The 21,163-nt window shown below is 36.7% G+C and overlaps 1 protein-coding gene across 1 annotated transcript in view; it reads left to right on the top strand.

Moving 5' to 3' along the window:
* NOS2 (nitric oxide synthase 2) overlaps positions 1–20,963 on the top strand; it is a 43,742-nt gene extending 22,779 nt beyond the window's left edge. The window contains exons 12-26 of the mRNA XM_075196752.1: positions 1,504–1,586; positions 1,915–2,059; positions 2,323–2,427; positions 3,769–3,818; positions 4,786–4,963; positions 5,432–5,564; positions 7,461–7,539; positions 8,595–8,776; positions 10,600–10,763; positions 11,350–11,560; positions 12,475–12,562; positions 13,586–13,707; positions 17,935–18,083; positions 19,318–19,512; positions 20,095–20,963. Coding sequence (XP_075052853.1) covers positions 1,504–1,586; positions 1,915–2,059; positions 2,323–2,427; positions 3,769–3,818; positions 4,786–4,963; positions 5,432–5,564; positions 7,461–7,539; positions 8,595–8,776; positions 10,600–10,763; positions 11,350–11,560; positions 12,475–12,562; positions 13,586–13,707; positions 17,935–18,083; positions 19,318–19,512; positions 20,095–20,166 — 1,956 coding nt within the window. The 3' untranslated portion in view covers positions 20,167–20,963. The remainder of the gene's footprint in view (positions 1–1,503; positions 1,587–1,914; positions 2,060–2,322; positions 2,428–3,768; positions 3,819–4,785; positions 4,964–5,431; positions 5,565–7,460; positions 7,540–8,594; positions 8,777–10,599; positions 10,764–11,349; positions 11,561–12,474; positions 12,563–13,585; positions 13,708–17,934; positions 18,084–19,317; positions 19,513–20,094) is intronic.
* The last annotated feature ends 200 nt before the right edge of the window (positions 20,964–21,163 follow it).

Genomic DNA, 21,163 nt, shown 5'->3' with positions numbered 1-21,163 from the left:
AACATGATCACTAAATCCAGAACATGATTGCTAAATCCAGAACAAGATCGCTAAATCCAGATCATGATCACTAAATCCAGTACATGATCACTAAATCCAGAACATGATCACTAAGTCCAGAACAAGATTGCTAAATCCAGAACATGACCACTAAAAGCAACACACATCACATAATCAAACTGTTCTTTATCAGAAGAAGTGTCACAGGAAGACTCATACACTTATTACCAGCATCAACAAAGACATGAAGCACAAAGTAAAACTGGCCCAAATGAGCTTGGAACTTAAGAGGTATTGGGAACATTTGGTTGCTGAGTTATTAAGGAGAGCAAATACAAAAAAGGGGGTTAACTTTGCACCTGGGCAAAACCATGTTGCTTTTATGGAGGAGGTAACATTAAAATGTGGGGACAGATATATAGTTGGGATGGGGCATGTCCTAGATCAATTTTAAATTTCAATGTAAAAGTAAAGTTATTAAATATTTGAGTGCTACATGACAAAAAAGATAGTATTTTCTTTATGTACAAAATAATAAACTAATTTGCACCCCTTACATTGTAACATGGTTTATCCCGGATCAAATTTACTACTTTTTTTGCTTTGCTCTCCTTAATGACTCAGGTCCTTGATATATAAGGTAGTGGAATAACAGTTATAGTTGTTGCTGAGTAAAGTGTGATTGGCTACTGTAAGGTACAATTGGAGTAAAAACTGTGATTATGGATAAGAGGCAGAGCTTCTTCTTTAAATAAATGAATCTGCAGGGACCATTTATAGATTTATAGGGTTAGGAGAATCTGATACGGGTAATAGAGAGTTCAATGAAGGGGGATCTGCATGGGAGAGGTCTTGCAGTCCTGTATTGGATGAGCTTATAAGAGGGGTAAATATCAGAGGAACACGTAGAGAGCCGGTGCAACCACGGAGGGGGGGGGTCTTGGGCGGCACCCACCCCTCACACACTTGGATAAGGAGCTGCCTCCTACCTTGGTAGTCCTTTGGTGGGGACAGCATCTTCGGCTCCTCAGACTAGGAGTGTGGCGCTAGGCTGTGGCATCATAACCGAGTATCACATTCCCAGCATCACACTGACATGGAGAAAGAGCAGCCAGCAGCTTCACATGTAAGAAACTGCTGGCGGCTTTTCCTTCACGTCAGTGGCAAGCGCTCCATGTTGGGGTGCCGCAGGGGCATTGAAATCACTAGATGAGTTACATTATGTCACTCACTCAGTGTTTTAGGTGCCCCTTAATCATCGGTGCCCTAGGCAATCGCCTGGATTTGTCTAATAGCAGTGCCGGCCCTGGGTGACTGGCAGAGCAGAGAAAGGGAAGAGCAGAGAAAGGACAGAACAAGTCCTCAAAAAAATCAGCTGTGCTAGATGTCAAATGAATAAAATCTGAAGCATTACTTGCTCAGCAAGAAAAGTGTGACCATGTCTGCACTTGGCCAGTTGTATGAATTACTTTATTAAATCAGTTTTCTAAAATATCATTTTAGGTTGATGCCTGGAAAACTCACGTGTGGCGCGATGAGAGCCGCAAATCAAAGAAGAAAAACTTCAAGCTTGTTGTTATTGCAAAGTAAGAAAATAGATATCTGCTTTGAAAATCTTGACTGGGAACTAAGTTTTTGTACATGCAGTGGCAGTAAATGGCAGAGTCACATTAATCCTCTCTGACAAGTCAATAGAGATGTTTAGGGAGTTTTTAACACTGCAATAATAGAATAAGCAGGCTGTCGAATTGAGATAAATCTCAGCCTCCACTTGGCTGACAGACATGTATTGTGGAATAATATTTTACTGGACATAGGAAATAAACGTTTAATCACTTTACAGAAATAGTTGGTGCATTGATCTGATATGTTTTGCCAGTTATTGATGTTACATACTCATACTTACTCTTTCAGGGCTGTTCTTTTTGCTTCAACACTTCTAAGAAAATCCATGGCTGCCAGAACAAAGGCAACTATCCTCTACGCAACAGAAACTGGAAAATCTGAGACATTTGCAAAAAAACTGCAAACATTATTTAACTATGCGTTCAACACTGAGGTAATGAAACGTTTAAAGTCTACCAGTTGTCTACACAGAGTGCAGTGAGCCATTGTATGAGAATGCAGGATAGTAATTCACTAGAAACCAGTCACATGACTGTGTCAAAGTGACTCCCGTGTTAGTGGTGTCACTTTCTCTTTAAAGTGAAATATTGAAGTAGATCTTTCGACAACCAAACATGGTAGATAACTTTTTATTCTTTGTAAACCTTTTTCCATTTATACTGACCACTGAGGGACGTGCCTGTACTTTCTTCTTAGGTCATCTGTATGGAAGATTATAAAATCTGCAATTTGGCTAAAGAAACACTTCTACTGGTTGTTACCAGCACATTTGGAAATGGTGACTGCCCTAGTAACGGAGAGGTAGGTTCTATCTTAATACCTATACATACTGTACATCAGGAAACTCACCAGCTTGAAGCAGCATTCCCAGTTCCCTGCCAAATTTAATTGACCTGCTGCTGCCCCTTAAGGGGGCCTCAGGAATTGCATCCTGAAACACAGATTGATTATGCACATATTGTGAAGGTAATGCTGGCTATAGTAGTGAGATGATTGTAAGCTTGCGAGCAGGGTCTTCTTACCTCTACCTATGTATGTATTACCCAGTATTGTTTTATTACTCTTTGTTCCAAATTGTAAAGCGCTACATAATCATCTGGCGCTATATAAATAAAGGTTGATGATGATGTGAAAATCATTAAATATAATCATAGTAAAAAACAACTACTGTATGTACTTCCTGAATGCCTATACAAGGAAAAATCTTTTGATAGCCCCTGGCACATAGTGATTGAGGGAGGACAATATCCTGACCTATAGTGAAGTGATCCGCTCCTCTTTGAATGTTCCCTTAAAGATTAACACCATCACTGCGTCTAAGGTGCCCAGTCTGTGTAAATCACAGCTTATTTTTTTTTAATGAAAGTTATTTTATTTTTTATCCATTTTTTTTTTTTATTTTTTTTTTTTGTTTTTTTGTTAATCTGAAACTGGAAGGTCAAACACTGGTCTGCCAAGTGGTAAGACTCCCCTTATGGCTGCTGGCCAGTGAGGCCGGGGGAACTGAGAATCACTCAGCTGTCCTGTGACTTTGTTTTGTTAAAATGCCTGATAAAAGATTTTCTACCAATGCGACAGAAAATCTTGTTATCATAAATAAATAAATAAATAGACCACCAAGAAATCATGACTGGACAGAGATAATACTTCAAATATTGTGATTATACAGTTACACAAATACAATTGCATATTAAAGAGCAAAAAAATGTTAAATAAAGTACATATGTCCATGGAGTTTGCAAAACAGATTATCCAGCAGATTCTAGAACAAAGCATCCCACACCCTCCTCATCAGTTATATACATATTTCCTCTTCTCCCTTTATGGGACACATATCTTTCTTAAACCTTTTTGGTCTTTAGGGGTCTACTAGGTCTAATAAGACTGAATCATTAGCGTACATTTAAGAGTAGAGCCTTCACACTTTACATATACTCTATTAGAGTGTGTATCTAACCAATGAAAATGCAAAAAAATTGTGTTTGGGTATAATATGTCTATTTAAATAAAACAAGTCCACAAAGGCAGAAATTAAGGAAACTCATTACTTGAAAAGTATTTCTGATCACTATGTACACTGTGGTAGTAATGTTGCTTTGCATGTTATATACTCTATATAATCACGTTTTCCTTATTCAATAGAAATTCAAGAAATCAATCTTTAATTTGAAAAAACTGGATGGAACAGTAAGGTATGAATGACTGTAGAATAAAGTACAGTACATTATATTATATTTGTAATCAAAGACTGATAATGAACAACCCTGTACTTAAGCAGGCAATATTTCAGGACAATGTAGTACAGTGTCTATTGATGTAATTGCTTCAGTATTCATTATATATTTTATATATATATATATATATATATATATATATATATATATATATATATATATTTTTAGCTGCCATTTCATCATCGCCATCTGAAACCCAATATTTCAAAAACCGAGCTAATTTTATTCCCACCAGTGTACAGAGGCTGCTTCCTTTATCTCATTACATTAGTCTAGTTCCACAAATTCGCCATAATGAGGCAAACCGCAGTGCAATATCCATACTAGCAGCGCATTCATTCCTCCCAACTCCTCCCTTCTGCATGTTTAAACGGTGCAAACTGAGGCCCGCGGCACGTCCGCAGGTGCTCCTGCACAATGAAGTTGTACTTTTTAAATGACCTCTGCTGGCTTTATATTTATGTTTCAATAATTTCAAAGTTCCTCATTTCTATCTCTGTGACCGCAGCCCATCTATAGGCAACCTGAGGGTCTCAAGCTGTTGTGGAGTTCTTGGCATGCTGGCACTTATAGTTCCACAACTGCTGGAAAGCCACATGTCTCCAAAACCTGCCATAGACCCTTACATATGTGAAGGGATGGAGTAACTTAATTTTTTAGGAACCCGGTTTAAAAATATTCCCTTGTTCAACTAGTATGTAGCAGGGCATTTTTGTACATGGCATGTCAATGGAGTAAATTGTTTCACAGAACAGTTTATTATGACATGAGGTTTGCAGCACATGATCTGGGCTCAAATAAATTTCATTCAGTCATTCACGTGACAAACTTTACTAATTTTTTATAGTGTTACATCCGTTATGTTACTATTTTGATGTAAAGCGTGTGTCTATCACGTATGTCTCACACATCCTAATTATTACAGCAAATATGCCGTTTTTGGCCTTGGCTCCAGCATATACCCAAAGTTTTGTGCCTTTGCTCATACCCTGGACCAGAAGTTGGCGCAGCTTGGTGCCTCTCAGATCAGCCTTACCGGTGAAGGAGATGAGCTCAGCGGACAAGAAGAGGCCTTTTTAACATGGGCTGTCCACACATTTAAGGTACATGTCCAATATAAATGTTCCAAACACTGTGGGGGCATAACAATAAAGCAATCCTTTCTAGGTGTGGACCAGCACCTGATGACTTTCATTTGTTGGCTAGAACATGCCATTCTGCAATTGTTACTAAATACATTGCTTTAACTTTTTGACATCATTGTGTACTTTTCAGCCATTTAATCCATATGCAGAATTATTTCATTGTCCATGTTTGTGCTCTGATCTCTGCAGTGGATATGACTGTATTCAGAGAAAATGTTAGTGATGTTTAAAAGGGCAACAGAAATAAGCAACAGTGTCGGATAGTACATAGTATCTTATTGATAGGTCTATTTTAACTAATCTTATCCAATATTCCCAATGTTACCCCATATATGATATCAGCATATCCCATCATTCATATATTCGTTAACTTTATAAAATAATAACTATCGTTAACAACTGATAACAAGTTTGTATCTTTTGTAGACTGCCTGTGAAGTATTCAAGGTTAGAGACTCACAGAAAATTATATTGCCAAAATCATATACCGCAACAGTAGGTTGGAAACCAGAAAATTATCGTCTTGTGAATGAAACTCAACCTTTAGACCACATCAAAGGTATTTGTCAATCTCTGATTTCATGTTTAAACGTGCAAGAAAATTTATTAGAAGACTTGGGTAACCCTGAGTCAATGCGTTCATTAAAAACTTAATGATTTTTCAGCAGACCTCTCATCAAGGCAATCTGATATGAAACAAGGAAACAGAAGATTTATTTGAACCAGTAGTTAGTGATAGGGAAAGGAGATTATTCAATGTGCGCCCATCCATTTACTGTAATCAGTGTGCAGGACAATTTGCTTTTCATTCTAGTGAAGGAACAGATAAAGGAACATGTGCTTTGCAGCTCCTGTTTCCCAGGGCATTGCACCTGCTGCCTTACTGTTCTAACATGATAATATCATAATGTTAGGAAATCCAGCGTACATGTTTCCATCTACCCTATAGTTCCTGGTCAGCCCATTCTTTATGCATCTCACTTGGCTCATTGTTGCCCAACATCTGTGTAGTGGAAAGCAGGAAAAGGTGTGGTCTCTGTGTACTAAGGAAACAGGCTGCAAAATGATACGCACATTAAACGCTGAGGAGAGGAAATACTTCATCCTCACCCATAAGGGATGCATTTGTTATTTAAGGGTCTAATTAAAGGCTAATAAAAGGCTGTGGATTATAGACATCAATATCTCACATTTGTGCCATGTATTTCATCGCAGCCCATGTAGACAGTATACAAAGAAAAGTAATATAACTAGTATATAAATATAAAGAATGAAAAAGTCAATATATAAAAGAGAGATAACTAGCAGCTAGACCTAAACATTCTGCAGTACTCAACAATGTAGACACAAACAATAGAAGATATAGAAGCAGATTTATAATGCTGGGTGGAATTCCACAATAGAAACCTGTTATCTGTTCTAGCCCATATTAAATCAAGAGAATTTATGTAGACACCTGGGACATTAAATGTCTCTTGCGATTACACACAAAGGGGCAGGTGATGAGGGGGATGCATATGCATAAAAAAAAGCTTCAATAGATGCACAGAAAAATCGTGTCGGGTCAGAAGAATGTTAACGAGATCTAATGTTCCGTCTCATGGATAGGTGAAAGTAGCAAAAAATGTATTCTAAATACGCCAACAAAAACATATAATTTAGGTATGAGCAACAGGAAATAATTAAGTAATAAGCAAGCATCAGACAATCAGCCAATCAGAAGCAGCTAGCTAGTGCTGGCAACTGTCATCATCAGTGTATAATATATATATATATATATATATATATATATATATATATATATATATATATATATATATATATGTATATATATATATATATATATATATTATATATATGTAAAATCCTTTGCGGCTATTGTGTTTGGTGGCACATGAAATCCAAATTGCACTCCATGCTGGTGTGACTACAAATCACTGAATACTGAGAAGTATACTTTTGAATGACATATTATGGAGAAAATTTGCAAATTAGCTCAGTAGTTAGGTTATGGGAAATGATAATGCAAATGAGAGATTTGCTGTAGACCTAGGTTTAAATCTCACTGTTGCTCTTGTTTAGGCAGTAGAAATGATTGTGTCTACAAAATATGGGAACCCTCTTGTGAAAAATATAATGCTCTATAAATAAAATAAAAATTATACCAGTCAGTACCAGAAAATAAATTTATTATAAATAAATCTTATAATGTACTAAAGCATGTTTCTATTAGTCCAATAACTAATGACCTGCGAAGCAAGGATGACACACCAGATCCCGCCACAATAACCTCACTCCGTTATGCTTCAATGGTAGGGGGCATGGTGAGAGGCTAACAATGCAATCAGCACAACATGTGACTGGTGCTCATTGTGCCAGTTATCTAATAGAAACCTTCTTAATCTATACATTCATTGCCATTTAGTATTGTAATGTTTTCTTTAATTTCTTGCAGCACTTTCAAAACTGCATTCAAGGAGCATCCTGAAAATGACACTAAAATCAAAACAGAATTTGCAAAACTCTAAATCTGAGTAAGTTACATGAATGGACTCATGCATTTAACCAGGGCTGCACATAAGAGGGATGTCTGCAGGTATCAGGAGGACAAGAGAATGTAGTCTAACAAGCGTTCTACAGCATTGGTTTGTTTATGAACAATTAGACACTGGGTGGCACTGTTCTATTGGTATCTAGGATGATCTTTAATTTTAATTTTGTTTTTGCAGGGAAAGTAAAATAAAAGGTCCAAATCATATAAATATATGCAAATAAATAGTTTTGCTACTGAATGTTTTATGTTTCTGCTCAGAACTTGTGCACAATGCTATAGCAACATTAACATCATGATCATCATCATTATTTATATAGCGCCACTAATTCCACAGCGCTGTACAGAGAACTCACTCACATCAATCCCTGCCCCATTGGGGTTTACAGTCTAAATTCCCTAATATACACACACACACACAGACTAGGGTCAGTTTGATAGAAGCCAATTAACCTACCAGTATGTTTTTGGAGTTTGTGAGGAAACCGGAGCACTCGGAGGAAGCTCACACAAACACGGGGAGAACATACAAACTCCACACAGATAATGCCATGGTCGGGAATTAAACTCATGACCCCAGTGCTGTAAGGCAGCAGCGCTAACCACTAAGCCACTGTGCTGCTTACATGTGCCATACTAGTATGTATAATATGTATACAGACCAACATTAATTCCTATTCCATTAAATATTCTACATTTGGAATTCTGCTACGGAAACCCTCACTTAAACTCAGTAAGTAGGGTGTATATTCTTTTTAGCTTTGAATTTTAAAGGATAATAACACCAATATATTGGGGTAGTAATAATTATATGTAAGACATATCATGAAGCGATTAACATTCTTCAATAAATTCATACTATTTGAATATTTAACAAATATGATAGAAATGGGCAACTGTTAATTAGTGAATACAAAGATAATGTGTTTAATGGTACAGTTGAGACCCTCCGTAAAAACATTTGTTTATTCTGTTGAGAAAAAGGAAATCCTGTATACGTAATTGGTCCTATTAAGAGTTCCTACTTGTTGTTTTCAGTCGTGCCACCCTCCTAGTGAAACTTTCCAGTGAGAATTACCAGGAAGTTCAGTATCTGCCAGGAGAACATGTTGGTGTTTTTCCTGGCAACCAGCCAGAGCTAGTTACAAGCATAATTAAGCTTCTGAAGGATGCTCCCCCCAGCAATCAGGATATCCGACTGGAGACACGCAGCGAACAGGGTAAGAATCTGTTTTGTTTTGGTGAACGCCTTGATTTCCTTCTTGGTATATTCAGATAACTGTTGCATCATTGTCTAAATAATGCTGGATAATTGTGCTGTCTCTTTGATATAACGACTTCCCGACTGTGGTTCAAAGTTATGGATCTCCTTGTATGAAAAAGAAATTTGTCTCCACCCTGCACCTAGTTTAGCTGTACGGCTCCCATCCCAACAGCGTAGTGTGGCATTAAACTTCACAGTGCAGTATATAATATCATAGAGCAAAAAAAATAATAAAGCAGAATGTAAAGCCAAGAGGGCTTGGCAGCAGATTACTGCACAGCAGAAAAGCATGGTACACTAGACGCTGTCTCATAGTTGCAGGGTATGTTAGACACTTACTTGGTTTCATCATTCATTATTCTTCACTGCTCCATCACAGTCAGGACTAATGAATGATTCATAACAGTCAAGAGTAATACGATGTTAAAGAAAAGATGGCACACAAGTCTGTGCACATCATACGCCAGCTCCATGTACACATAAGACAGGTAGTTCCATGGCCTAGTTCTTTGACTTTTAAGAGGAAATCATCATCATCATTATCAGCTATTTATATAGCGCCAGTAATTCCGCAGCACTGTACAGAGAACTCACTCACATCAGTCCCTGCCCCAATGGGGATTACAGTCTGAATTCCCTAACACACACACACACACACACAGAGAGAGACTAGGAACAATTTAATAGCAGCCAATTAACCTACTAGTATTTGGAGTGTGGGAGGAAACCGGAGCACCCAGAGGAAATCCATGCAAACACGGGGAATATCATTTTAAATAGAGTTAGATGGTTATGGCTGAGGGTACTTTTAGGGATTGAACGAGATTTATATTTTTAAATACAGCCCTTATCAGTAACTAGTGTATTTAAAATGTGATGGCTTTGAGCATTGAAAGTAACTATGATTGGGACTATGGTCACCATTGGCTGTCATTTTGTTGAATGTACTAAATAAATGATAACTAGAATAGGTTGCTATAGGCAACATCTCCACTTTTTCAAACCCGCAGCTTAGTGAATATACCCCTAAGTGTTTTCAAATCTGCTCTGCAGTCTTATTTCACTGAAAGCAGTTCATTTAAATAGGTGATTCTGAAATTGATATTAAAGAAACTCTGATTGTATAGTCAGTATTTATTTCAAGGTACATTATATTATTTACATGGAAAGATCATAATCAAACATCTTTCTTTTGTCTTCTTTCCTTTTGCTATGTAATCAACAGTTAAACCATGTATGGCTGTATATGCTTTCATGCCAACTGAAAACCAAATTTTTAAAATAAATGAAAAAATTAATTTGTTTATAATACAACAAGAAATATTTGCAGGACAAGAAACTGATAAACATTATAACCCACAGTGGATTATTTACTACTTATAGGGGATAATTCAATTCTGTCGTAAGTAACGCGGCGATAAATCTATTGCTGTTAATACGGTCATTTTAACCAAGATTTCTGCAACCAGCGTTAAAGGTGTTTCTATGTTTCTAACCTGCTTATCCAGAATACTACTATATTAGTCAGTATCTATTATACTAAATAATGTCAGGTAGATATTTAAAAAACGTTTATTTGTAGTGCAAGTTGAACCATCTGTTTAGGATATGAAGGAAGGATATATAAAGCTGTCCAATTTCACGTCAGCGAGATTTTACTGGATACCACAATTATTTCTTTGTTAGAAAAAATCCCCAACACTTTTCTACATTAGATACTATGTCAGGAACACTTTGGATCTTATACTGATAGATTTCCTCTCCTTCCTGTACTTTCAGGTAATTTCTGGACAGTCAGTGAGAAAATCCCTCCTTGCTCACTGTCCCAGGCATTGACTTACTTCCTAGACATAACTACTCCACCTACTCAGCTACTTCTGAAAAAAATGTCTCTGCTGGCTGCTGACGTAAAAGATAAACAGAGACTGGAAGACTTGAGCAAAGTACGTACGAAATCCACTTACTCTGCACCTAACATTGTCCCTTAGTTTAAAGCACAGTGTAGTACTTCTATTTTTGGCATCTTGCTTTATATTGAATATGTATTTTGGGCACAGCTTAAAACTCAACGGTGAATGCAATTAGGAAAACGGAAACCGTTTTAAGGCAACTGCACATTTCCAATGGTTACGCTCTAATAAATCAGTTTATTACAAAAACATGTAAACACCGGTCACCAGAATCTGCATCAATATAGAAGTTTTCATGTTGTTACAATACACTAAAAAATACTCATTACTGGTTATTATGCAGAACTAATCTTATAATGTACTTTATATTAGTTTAATTATTTTTTACTTTGTTGTAGCTGTCCGTTACCAAATAGCATTTTGTGGTTCTGCCGAACTGAAGTCAGATGCTTAATTTCTCTTTCAAACAGTTAAAAACTTGAGTGACCATTACAAACATTATTTTTTTACCAGCATCTTTAATAATATTCTCATTTATATAAAACAAATTTCTTAACAATTAATTGTACATATGATATACTCTGTTTACCATTAAGTACATTTTTGGACCATTTTCTAGAATACAGAACAATTCCGTACATGGAAGTCTTACAATTATCCATCGTTCCTCGAGGTACTGGAAGAGTTTAAATCTCTAGAAGTGACTGCTACATTTCTTTTAACTCAGCTGCCTCCACTAAAGGCAAGGTACTACTCTATAAGTTCCTCAAAGGACATGACACCCGGGGAGATTCACCTGACAGTCGCTGTTGTAAACTACAAGACTAAAGGTTAGTAGTGGTCTTTTCAGAGTGTGCATTTTGGAGTTGGTGGCCCTTAAACGACAAACGCATCAGCAGAGTCCAATCCAAATAGGACTAATACTGTTGTTTTCGGCACCACTTCACTTCAAAATGTATCTTAAGTTGCTAGGTATGAGCAATTGCTTTCAGCTATGCCTGTCGGTACAACATGTCCGTCCTTTGCATTCTAAACGAATCGGAATAAGTTGTTTCAAACAACATAATCGTTTCTCTTTAAAAACTGATTTGGGTTGTTTGAGCCAGCAATGTTTTGATTTAGGTTCGAAACCTTAGCACATTCATCGTTTCCAAGTGTCCATAATTTACAGGGATGATCCTGGCTTTGAAAATGTATTCCTAGACCTGCACAATATCACTTCTCTTGTTTTCCGTTAAATGCAATTCTTAGTATTATGTATTGTTAGTATTACTTAACATTGTTGTGGGGTGTAACTGTGAGAGAGAGAGAAGAGAGCTGTTAGTTCTGCTGGACCAAACCCAATGGACAGATCTCTTCTCTCAGCACTGATAGTGAATGGCTGTACCGGTATGGGTCCACCATCCTAAGAGTATATGACGGTGTGGTTTGCCTAATTAGCAGGTTTTTGTACATAGCTGTACATACCTCCTACTACTGTATATCAGGAATATTTGGAACCTCTAAAAATATGAAGGCTTGAATTTTGATTATATAACCAATGTAGATCTATTATATATTGTACTTGAAATCCTTTGTTCAATTACCTCAATCTTCATGCAAGATTTCCTTGGTTGAGCCTATTATCAGGAACACCTAAAGCTTTATAACTGATAATTTTAAATATGTTTGACATGTATAGGGCGTGTTATTATCCTCTGTGTATCAATTTGTTTCTGTTTAATTAATAATTTGTTTCTTTTAGGGGGTCGTGGTCCACTTCACCATGGAGTGTGCAGTGCATGGCTTAACAGTATCAGCGTCAATGATATGGTTCCCTGTTTTATTCGGAGGTATGAACAGAATATTGATAAATAATCTGTAAATGATCTTCAACCCTACAGCTTTTTACTGTTTTATGTCATGACATTTCAGAGAGTGTGCTAGTGATTGAGAGGACTGGTCGTTTGCACTGCTGCCTCACAGTACTGGGGTCAGGAGTTTGATTCCAATCATTGCCCTATCTGTGGGATTTGTATTCCCTCCCTGTGTTTGTGTGGGTTTCCTGCAGGTGCTCCAGTTTCCTCCCACAGTCCACAACCTACTGTTTTAAAAAACAGCAGCTGAAAAATCACCCATGTGATGTTACCCATAGAAAGCAAGGGAACATTTTTTTATTTTTTTTTGAAAAGTAAATTTTTATTAAAGTTTTTCAAAACAACATAGGTGTGAAAGTGAGACATCATATAACATATGTGTGAAACATTTCACTTTAAGTAACAGAGATGCATATTAGAGAAAACTCATAACGGTACATAGTAAATTGGCATGTTACTGTAAAGAAACAAAAATGTTGTTTTTCTTATTTTTGTTGTTTTGGGGGGAGGGGGGAAGACAAACAATGGGGGAAGGGGGATTTAGGGAAGAAAAAGAGGGGGGGGGGGAGAAGAGTTTATCACCCATCATTCCTTTTATCAGATGGTGAAGAGGAAAAATAGTGACATACTTGGCAATAAGGAGGTATAATCAGACTGTCTATGACTACCATTTAAAAGTGTAAGGCGTTCCAAGCCTCCAATAATCATAGTTTATGGGAGCCGGTTAGTGTCAGACGGTGGTTAATGGGGGTTCAGCATTGAAATGGCTCGTCCAAGGAGACCATGTATTGGAAATTTTCTGGTTTATCTTTAAGAACAGCTGTAATGCTTTCCATTCTGTAATATGACCAAATTTGGCTAATGGTAGCTGAGAGCGAGGGGGGGGGGGCGGCGCAAGGGAACATTTTTATTACATTGTAAACATTTGCTATTTTACTAATTATACCAGTGTTTATTAATGGGAGCAAGCTGTGAACTGTATGTGTATCTATTTTTCAGCACAAACACATTCCATCTCCCAGAGAACCCGCTAACACCATGCGTTCTGATTGGCACTGGAACAGGAATTTCACCATATAGAGCATTCTGGCAACAAAGATTACATGACATAGAAAAAAAAGGTATGAAAAATGTGTACTGAATGAAATCTATTACCATAACATAATGCAATGTGTAGATAAATACCCATTTGATGGACAAGTATCAAGTATATTTTTAAAGTTGAATGTAAGTGTCATCTAGCTGCTCTTATATAAAAGTGGTAAATGGGTATTTTCTATTGACATAAATCTATTTTACAGTCCAGGTGCACATCATGCAGGTCAAGAACCCACATGGGGTCCCATAGTCTATTTTGTGTCCCCTGGTTGTCAGATGTACCACAGATTTTTATCGGGAACCACTTATTATGGGTTCCTGGAAACATTGCACACTGATAGTTGGATCCAAGAACAATGCATTCTGACACTTAGTAAGGGTGGAGTACAACTGCTATATATACTATAGTGACAATTCTCTGATCATTGATATGTTCTAATTTAGTTTTTTCTAGCATGCTAAATTTACAGAGAAGGGAAACAAAAATAGATGAAGTTGCATAACAGGGCAGTATATTTATTGAGCTAAGTGGATTGTGGGATGGACTTTCATAGCAATGTCATTCAAGGAACAGCAAGACAATACAATGTTTACTTTTTTACTGCATCATGTTTTATGATATTTCCTTCCACGTTAAGCTTATATTGTATTTGATTCTGTGAGGAGTACACACTTTACCACTATATTGATCTAGCAATACTGTATATTTATGGGGGGTTTTGTACATTATCTCACTAAACATTGTACAGTACTTCATCATAGGGCTTTGCTTGGCTCGTGGATTTTGTATGTAAAACAATGTTTTATGTTTCATTTTTTGGCCAGTATATGTGAACAAGAAAGGTGTTTCTATTTACCCTCTTATAATATTTGAAATATTATGTGATTTGTAATCTTAACAGTACAGATAAAAGAGCCAAATAGCAAAATGCATTGTACAGTATGTGTCAGAGAAATTGATTATCTCACATTAACTCTTTATTACAAGCATGCTTATATGTTTTCTTAGCTGTCCTTCTACAAATCATTATCTCCTTTTCAAAACATGTCTGAAGGTTGAAAATATGGCTTCCAGTTACACATATACAGGCCCACAGCTTTCAGCATGTGAAGGAAGAGGGAGGTGTAAGAAAGGGAGGCTTTTACAGTACATAGAGCAGACAAAGCTCAGAGTGCCATTCCAAAACCTCTCTGCTCACTAAATCACGTGACTGTGGTTGCCATTGTAGTCCATGACACTGTGCAGAATTATGAACAATTAATAGCAGCCTGTAGAAAAAAACCAAGGAAACATTGTAAATACCAGCATTGTTCTTATAGTGTGCCACAGTGATTTATTTTTTTTAGGAACTAAACATGAAGAATTCAGAAATATGTGTTATTTCAGGTGGAAATTAGTTCTCTGGGGGCATACAAACAGTGGTAGACCTAACATGAACAAAAACAACAGAAATACTAATTACTATTATTAGTATTATCTCCAGCCCACTTGTGATATACAGTATAATGTCAAGTTTACAGTAGAGATAGTCACTTGATTCATCAGATTTTAAAATTCAACCTAACTTCAGGGATTCAAAAATCAATCCACAGCACAAAATCCTGAATAATGCACCTTGTAGAAACAGGCAAATCACAATATATGGAACATAGAGAAGCCAATCAGCAAATATAAAATGTCTCTAGCCTTATAAATGGAGCATGCAAACCCTTGGACAGTCCGGGCCTGAATCATCTTTGAATGCAATTTGAATCTGGGTATAAGTACACTCTTCCTAAACAGTACTTGTCGTACAGACAGGTATACACATACATATATGCAATATAAAGCCAGAATGCATGAAAAAATAAAATTTATAAAAGAAATGACCAACTCATAATACTATAATCATTAATAAAAATAGGTGATTTAAAATATTTTTTTTCATTAAATATATAAATCAGGATGTCCTTAATGCATACTTTACATACAATGCGTTTATATAATCTATCTTCCTTGCATATACATTTTCTTTGCATGCGTGTAATTTGTAATACAAAGACTATGCCATGACAGTCATCACAATCAGTTGGCAATTACACCTGAATTGTAGCTGGTGCAAATGATATGGTTAAAAAAATGTACTTAAACCCAGACCTTGAATCAGTCATATCTGAGTCTGCACACCCTGGGCATGTCCTTACTGTACACCGCCTACATCCACCTCTTCCCTCCACTGTTCAACCTTTCAAGTCGCAGGCTGTCAGACATAATTTACATGCAATTGCTTCACTGACATATGGTTAGCTTCTGATCGTGCACACAGCTATTTCACACAAGATACGACACGCAAAAGAACTTGCATCGTACCCTGATTGTTCCTGGATTGTACAAAGGGGAAACATTGAGGGATGCTCTCTGTGAATTTGACTATTAGATTGAAAAGGAGTCAATGCTTGGTCATTGCCAAGAACCATTTAAACACAGTCATTCATACAGCAAGAAAGAATATAACAGATAAACACATGTTAGTAGACCTAATTTGCAAAGAGCACCTTATGTACCTAGATCACTGATGGACATCCTGATACACTTGAGGGGCCTCATAGGTGGTGCTTTATCCTACAAAAGGGCCACACGTTACCCTTAATCTCAGTAATAAGTTAAAACAATACATTTAATGAAATAAAGAGACACATGTCTGTAATAAATTATCAGAAAGTATTTTCAAGAAGTGTCACAATTTATAGCAAACAAACCTGACATCAAGGCAGAAAGATGCTGAGGGCCCAGATAAAACCTCAGGGAGCCACATGCAACACTCGGGCCACCAGTTGCTCATCACTGACCTAGCTGGTGCATGATCTATCCTCTTCTCTCAGTACTCTCCCACAGACTAAAAACTTGGATAGGCTTTGTCACAAATGCCCAGCCTGTCTCAGATACAGCAATCTGAAACAGCTGGCCGTGACTGGAGTTACCTTGGTAACATACCAATGAATATACCTTTTCTGCCAACACAAAGTATTTACTATGGAGTCCTTACATTCACCAAAACCACTTAATATTACACAATTAAATCACATACACATGTAGCATGAGCCTCACTTGGCTTTGTAAGTTCACAAAGAATCACAGAGAATATGCTAGATTAAATGTATTTAATCCCAAAAATGTTTACAAGGCTTAATTACAAAACAGTTAATAACAAGACATATAAAATAAGTTGCACAAATAAGTTTCATAAATAAAATAGGAAATAAAACCATAGTCACTAACTTACTTACTAGTTTATGACTTGGCATGAGAGGAGTACACTTTGGGAAAGATGGCACACTTCAATCTAGATAGATCTCCTAAACCAAAATTAACAATTTTACTAGGTAACGCAACTGATTTAACTTCTCACACTGCTCTCACCCCCACCTTTGGAATTTATTCTAATCTGTCAATGTCAGGACAGGTTGATTCCCAGAATGACACAGGGCTTTCGAAGTGAGATATCTGTCCCCGAAATATATGTCTGGCATCTCGGAGGGCATGATTCTCACATCTGCTTGTTCTGCCCGGCTGGTCAGGTCCATATCCTAGGTATACACAAACTCCTAAGAGATGCTTATCTGTCCCTCGGCCTGGCTAATTTCAAAAGACTCTTTGTCAATTGCACAGCTCACCTAGGTCAGTAGGCAAAGCACACTTTGAAAGGTTACATACAATATATACATTGTCTTTCATGAATTTAAGGGGAAAATAACAATCAGTGATTAGGCATAATACATAATTATTACAAGTTTCTAGAGAAGTGGAAATATCTGACGAGGTGCACTGTACGAAAAGTCCAACCTCCTACTACTTTGAACCACCTGTATCAATAATGGTAATATTTTAAAAAGTTGGGGACTACAAAAAAAATCCTTAGAGGTCACAACTGTCTCACACACTTTCAGCAGTACAACCATAAAATAGTTTCACATGTTGCAAAGGACAGATGGAACTACCTTTATTGTACTGAATGCTACACAAAATCTTAAGAAAAGTGGTTGCGCTGCCAAGGTTTAACGCCCAGGAACTGTACCCAAGTTTTTACACATTGATGGAAATTCCTCCTTGTCTGCTCTATCTGATAATTAAATTATTAGACATAGACTTTGCAGGCTATTGCATAATGTTACTAAAAAAAAAAAGTTAGTGCCATATGGACAAGTTATATGAATGACATAGACTCTTCCCTCATATAAATTGCTTGTTAATAATAATGATTTCATTATAGGCACAAAGGTTGGTTCTATGATATTGCTATCTGGTTGCCAACAATCAGAAGTGGATGAAATCTACAAAGAGGAGAAGGAGTACATGAAAAGCAAAGGAGTTTTTAAAGATGTATTCACTGCTTATTCCCGGCAGCCAGGACAAGCAAAGGTGAGAAGTAAATTATATAATGTATGTGTTTCAGCTGAATGCCTTTCACCAGTCCTGCTGGGTACTAAGTAATAGAGCAACAGCAAATTTACTATATATCATGACTTGCTCAATTATTCTTAAAGCACAACTAAACTAGGAGAAATTCATAGCCCATCTTACTAAGGACATAGTGATCTACCCATATATTTCACCCACTTATCTCCCATTTAATCGAAGCTAGGCAAAATGCAATGATAAGACATGTTTAACATCAAGTTCTTCAATCAGATTAGGAAAATGCATTGCAAATACAAGTGCAATATACAGAAACAGACCATTGTTTACTGGTTAAAAGTTGTCGTATTGGAAACTATTAAGGAAAGTGAACTGTACTGTCTTTTTTTCCCCAGAACAACTATGCATAAGGATATATAAAACTTGTTCACTAGATGCTTGTATATTTCTCTCAAACTTCAACCCATGCCATGTCAACACACAAACTTGAATCAATAAATAAAATGATTATATCATACCAGCAATTGTGTATGGTACAACAAACCTTTTTTTTGTTGTAGATTATATGTTTAGATATCACAGATAAATATACTATCATAAAAAACATTCTGTCTCTTTGCTTTTTATATTCATAATACCAGTAAAGGCTTCCATTATATAATTGATGTAAGTCATACCCATGACTATTACATGTATGAATTAGAGATGCTCCCTGACACCCGTGAACTGGTTTTGGTTTTGGTTTTGAATCTGGATTAGCTTTGTGTTTTGGCAAAACCGCCCTCGTGTGTATTGGTTTTGGATCTTTTAGAAGAAATCCTAAAATATGCTAAAATCACATATTTTTTGCTCTTTTTTGTTCCTACATTATTATTAACCTCAATAACACTAATTTCAAGTCATTTGCAGTCAATTTTAACCACCTCACAGATCACAATATTATTTTCATACACTTTTGGACAAATACTGCAGCGACCTGGCTGGATGGTAAGCGATAGAGCTCTGTCATTTTGTAGAAGGTACTCAATAAATGAAAGCTAATATCTGATTGGTTGCTATAGGCAACATCCCCACTTTTTCAAACCCGCAGCTTAGTAAATCTAGCCCTATATTTCCTTGATATATAATCTAATGTATTTTAGAAATACAGTGTAATACATCAGATACATGTTACTATACTGAAACAAGACGATTAAACTGCATTCTTTTGAATTCTCAATCTGTCTTTTATATCCAGACATATGTGCAGGACATTCTGAAAAAGAATCTTGAAGATGTAGTGTACAAGACTATATTTCGAGAAGAAGGACATTTATATGTATGTGGGAATTTGGATATGGCCAGAGATGTGGCAGAAACACTGAAATGGATTATTGCAAAGAAGAAAGGGTTAAGCGAGGAAAAAGCAGAAGACTGTTTCTCTCAGCTAAAGGTATGCTGCATGTTACGGAGTGAACTTTCAGTAACCAAAAGTGAGACCTTATGAATATAATTTAAAGGCATAGGACACAACAATACCCCTACCCAACATGACCTACCCACTGGGCATATTACTATTACAATTATATTATACTATACAAACATGGGCTGTTTAACCTACTCAGCATGACCTGCCCAAAGTATATTATCATAGTACAAATATATTGCTCGCTATACAGACCTAGAACACTACATCTACCCAACGTTACCTAATCACTTAGACATGAACATAAGGCACTGCATCTATCCAAAGTGACCTGACCACTAGACATGATAATGATACCATTATATTATACTTACCCAACCTGACCTGACCTCTGAAAAAAACATAATACAACTCTTTTACACTCATTACAGATACTATTAATTTATTACACTTGTAGAGACATAGTTCACCTACTTCCATACCAAGAAAGTTCCTTTCACCTTATAAAGATGGATGTGATAGGAATCTGATGCACTTTACAATTGTCCAATGTTGATTTAGCATACAGTAATCCCAGGAAATCTGAAGCTCCCTGTTCTTGTTTTACAGAATGAAATGCGTTATCATGAAGATATATTTGGAGGAGCCTACAAGCTTCTAAAGCCTCCAAGTGGAATTTGATTTACATCCAGTTGAATCCATTGAGCTGTAATAAATTATGAACTTATTTTTTCTACAAATCTAAATATAATAATATGAATTTCGTGAAAGTCATTACGGAACTTTTACTAAAATATGGACTTTTAAAATAATTTTGAAAACAGGATTGAATAGTCATTCGTAATGTGATGAGAAAGTCAATGCAAGATTGGAGTATGTCAGAATCGTTTTTTGCTTGGATATAGCATGAAACAGCTAGAAATGAGGAACGTGTAATCAAAATGATTTTTTTCATCACCCAGTAAGAAGATTCTTAAGCAATTTCTCTAAATTCCTTTGAATTGTATTGGCCAGTGCTCCAGTTTCCTAAAGGCATTACAAAACACAACTGATATGGTCTAATACAATCTAGGAACGTATTTATATTTGATATAGTGCAATATAGTCCAAATAATTCTTATTATTGCTTTGAGATCTAAACGTATTTTTTCGTATAGGTTTTTGAAGTTTTGTGTTTTTTTGCCAACAATCTGTAACAAATATTTTGGTATAGAATTGAACTCAGTAATACAGTTCATTAGTTGATGTATGCAGGAGACTATGGCCAATTTTACCTTTGGAATCTTCTGCATTTAATTTTTATTGACTTTAGATTCTTGATGAATCTGCATAACATAATTAGTGTTAATAAGCTAACTGAACTGTAGGCTGTATCTGGCGCAATTATGGAGTAAGGAGTGTATCAGGGGCCCACCGAAAGAAAAAAAAAAACAGCGAGAGAGCTGCTGCGCATGCGCCCATGCATAAGCAGCAGCTCCGTTTCGGCAGCACTGTACTATTCAGCAGCCGCAGCGCTGTCAAAGAAGCATCCGCGGCGGTGCTGTATACAATACAGCACCGCCACGGACGCTTCTTTGACAGCGCCGCGGCTGCTGTATAGTACAGTGCCGTATGTAGGAGCACTTTGTTAGCGGAGGGGAGGGGTTTCTAGAGACCCAGAAACCCCCCCTGCGTGCGC

This window comes from Mixophyes fleayi, chromosome 2 (assembly GCF_038048845.1).
Source record: "Mixophyes fleayi isolate aMixFle1 chromosome 2, aMixFle1.hap1, whole genome shotgun sequence".
In the NCBI taxonomy this organism is placed as follows: Eukaryota; Metazoa; Chordata; class Amphibia; order Anura; family Limnodynastidae; genus Mixophyes; species Mixophyes fleayi.
This window is presented reverse-complemented; position numbering and strand designations above follow the sequence as displayed.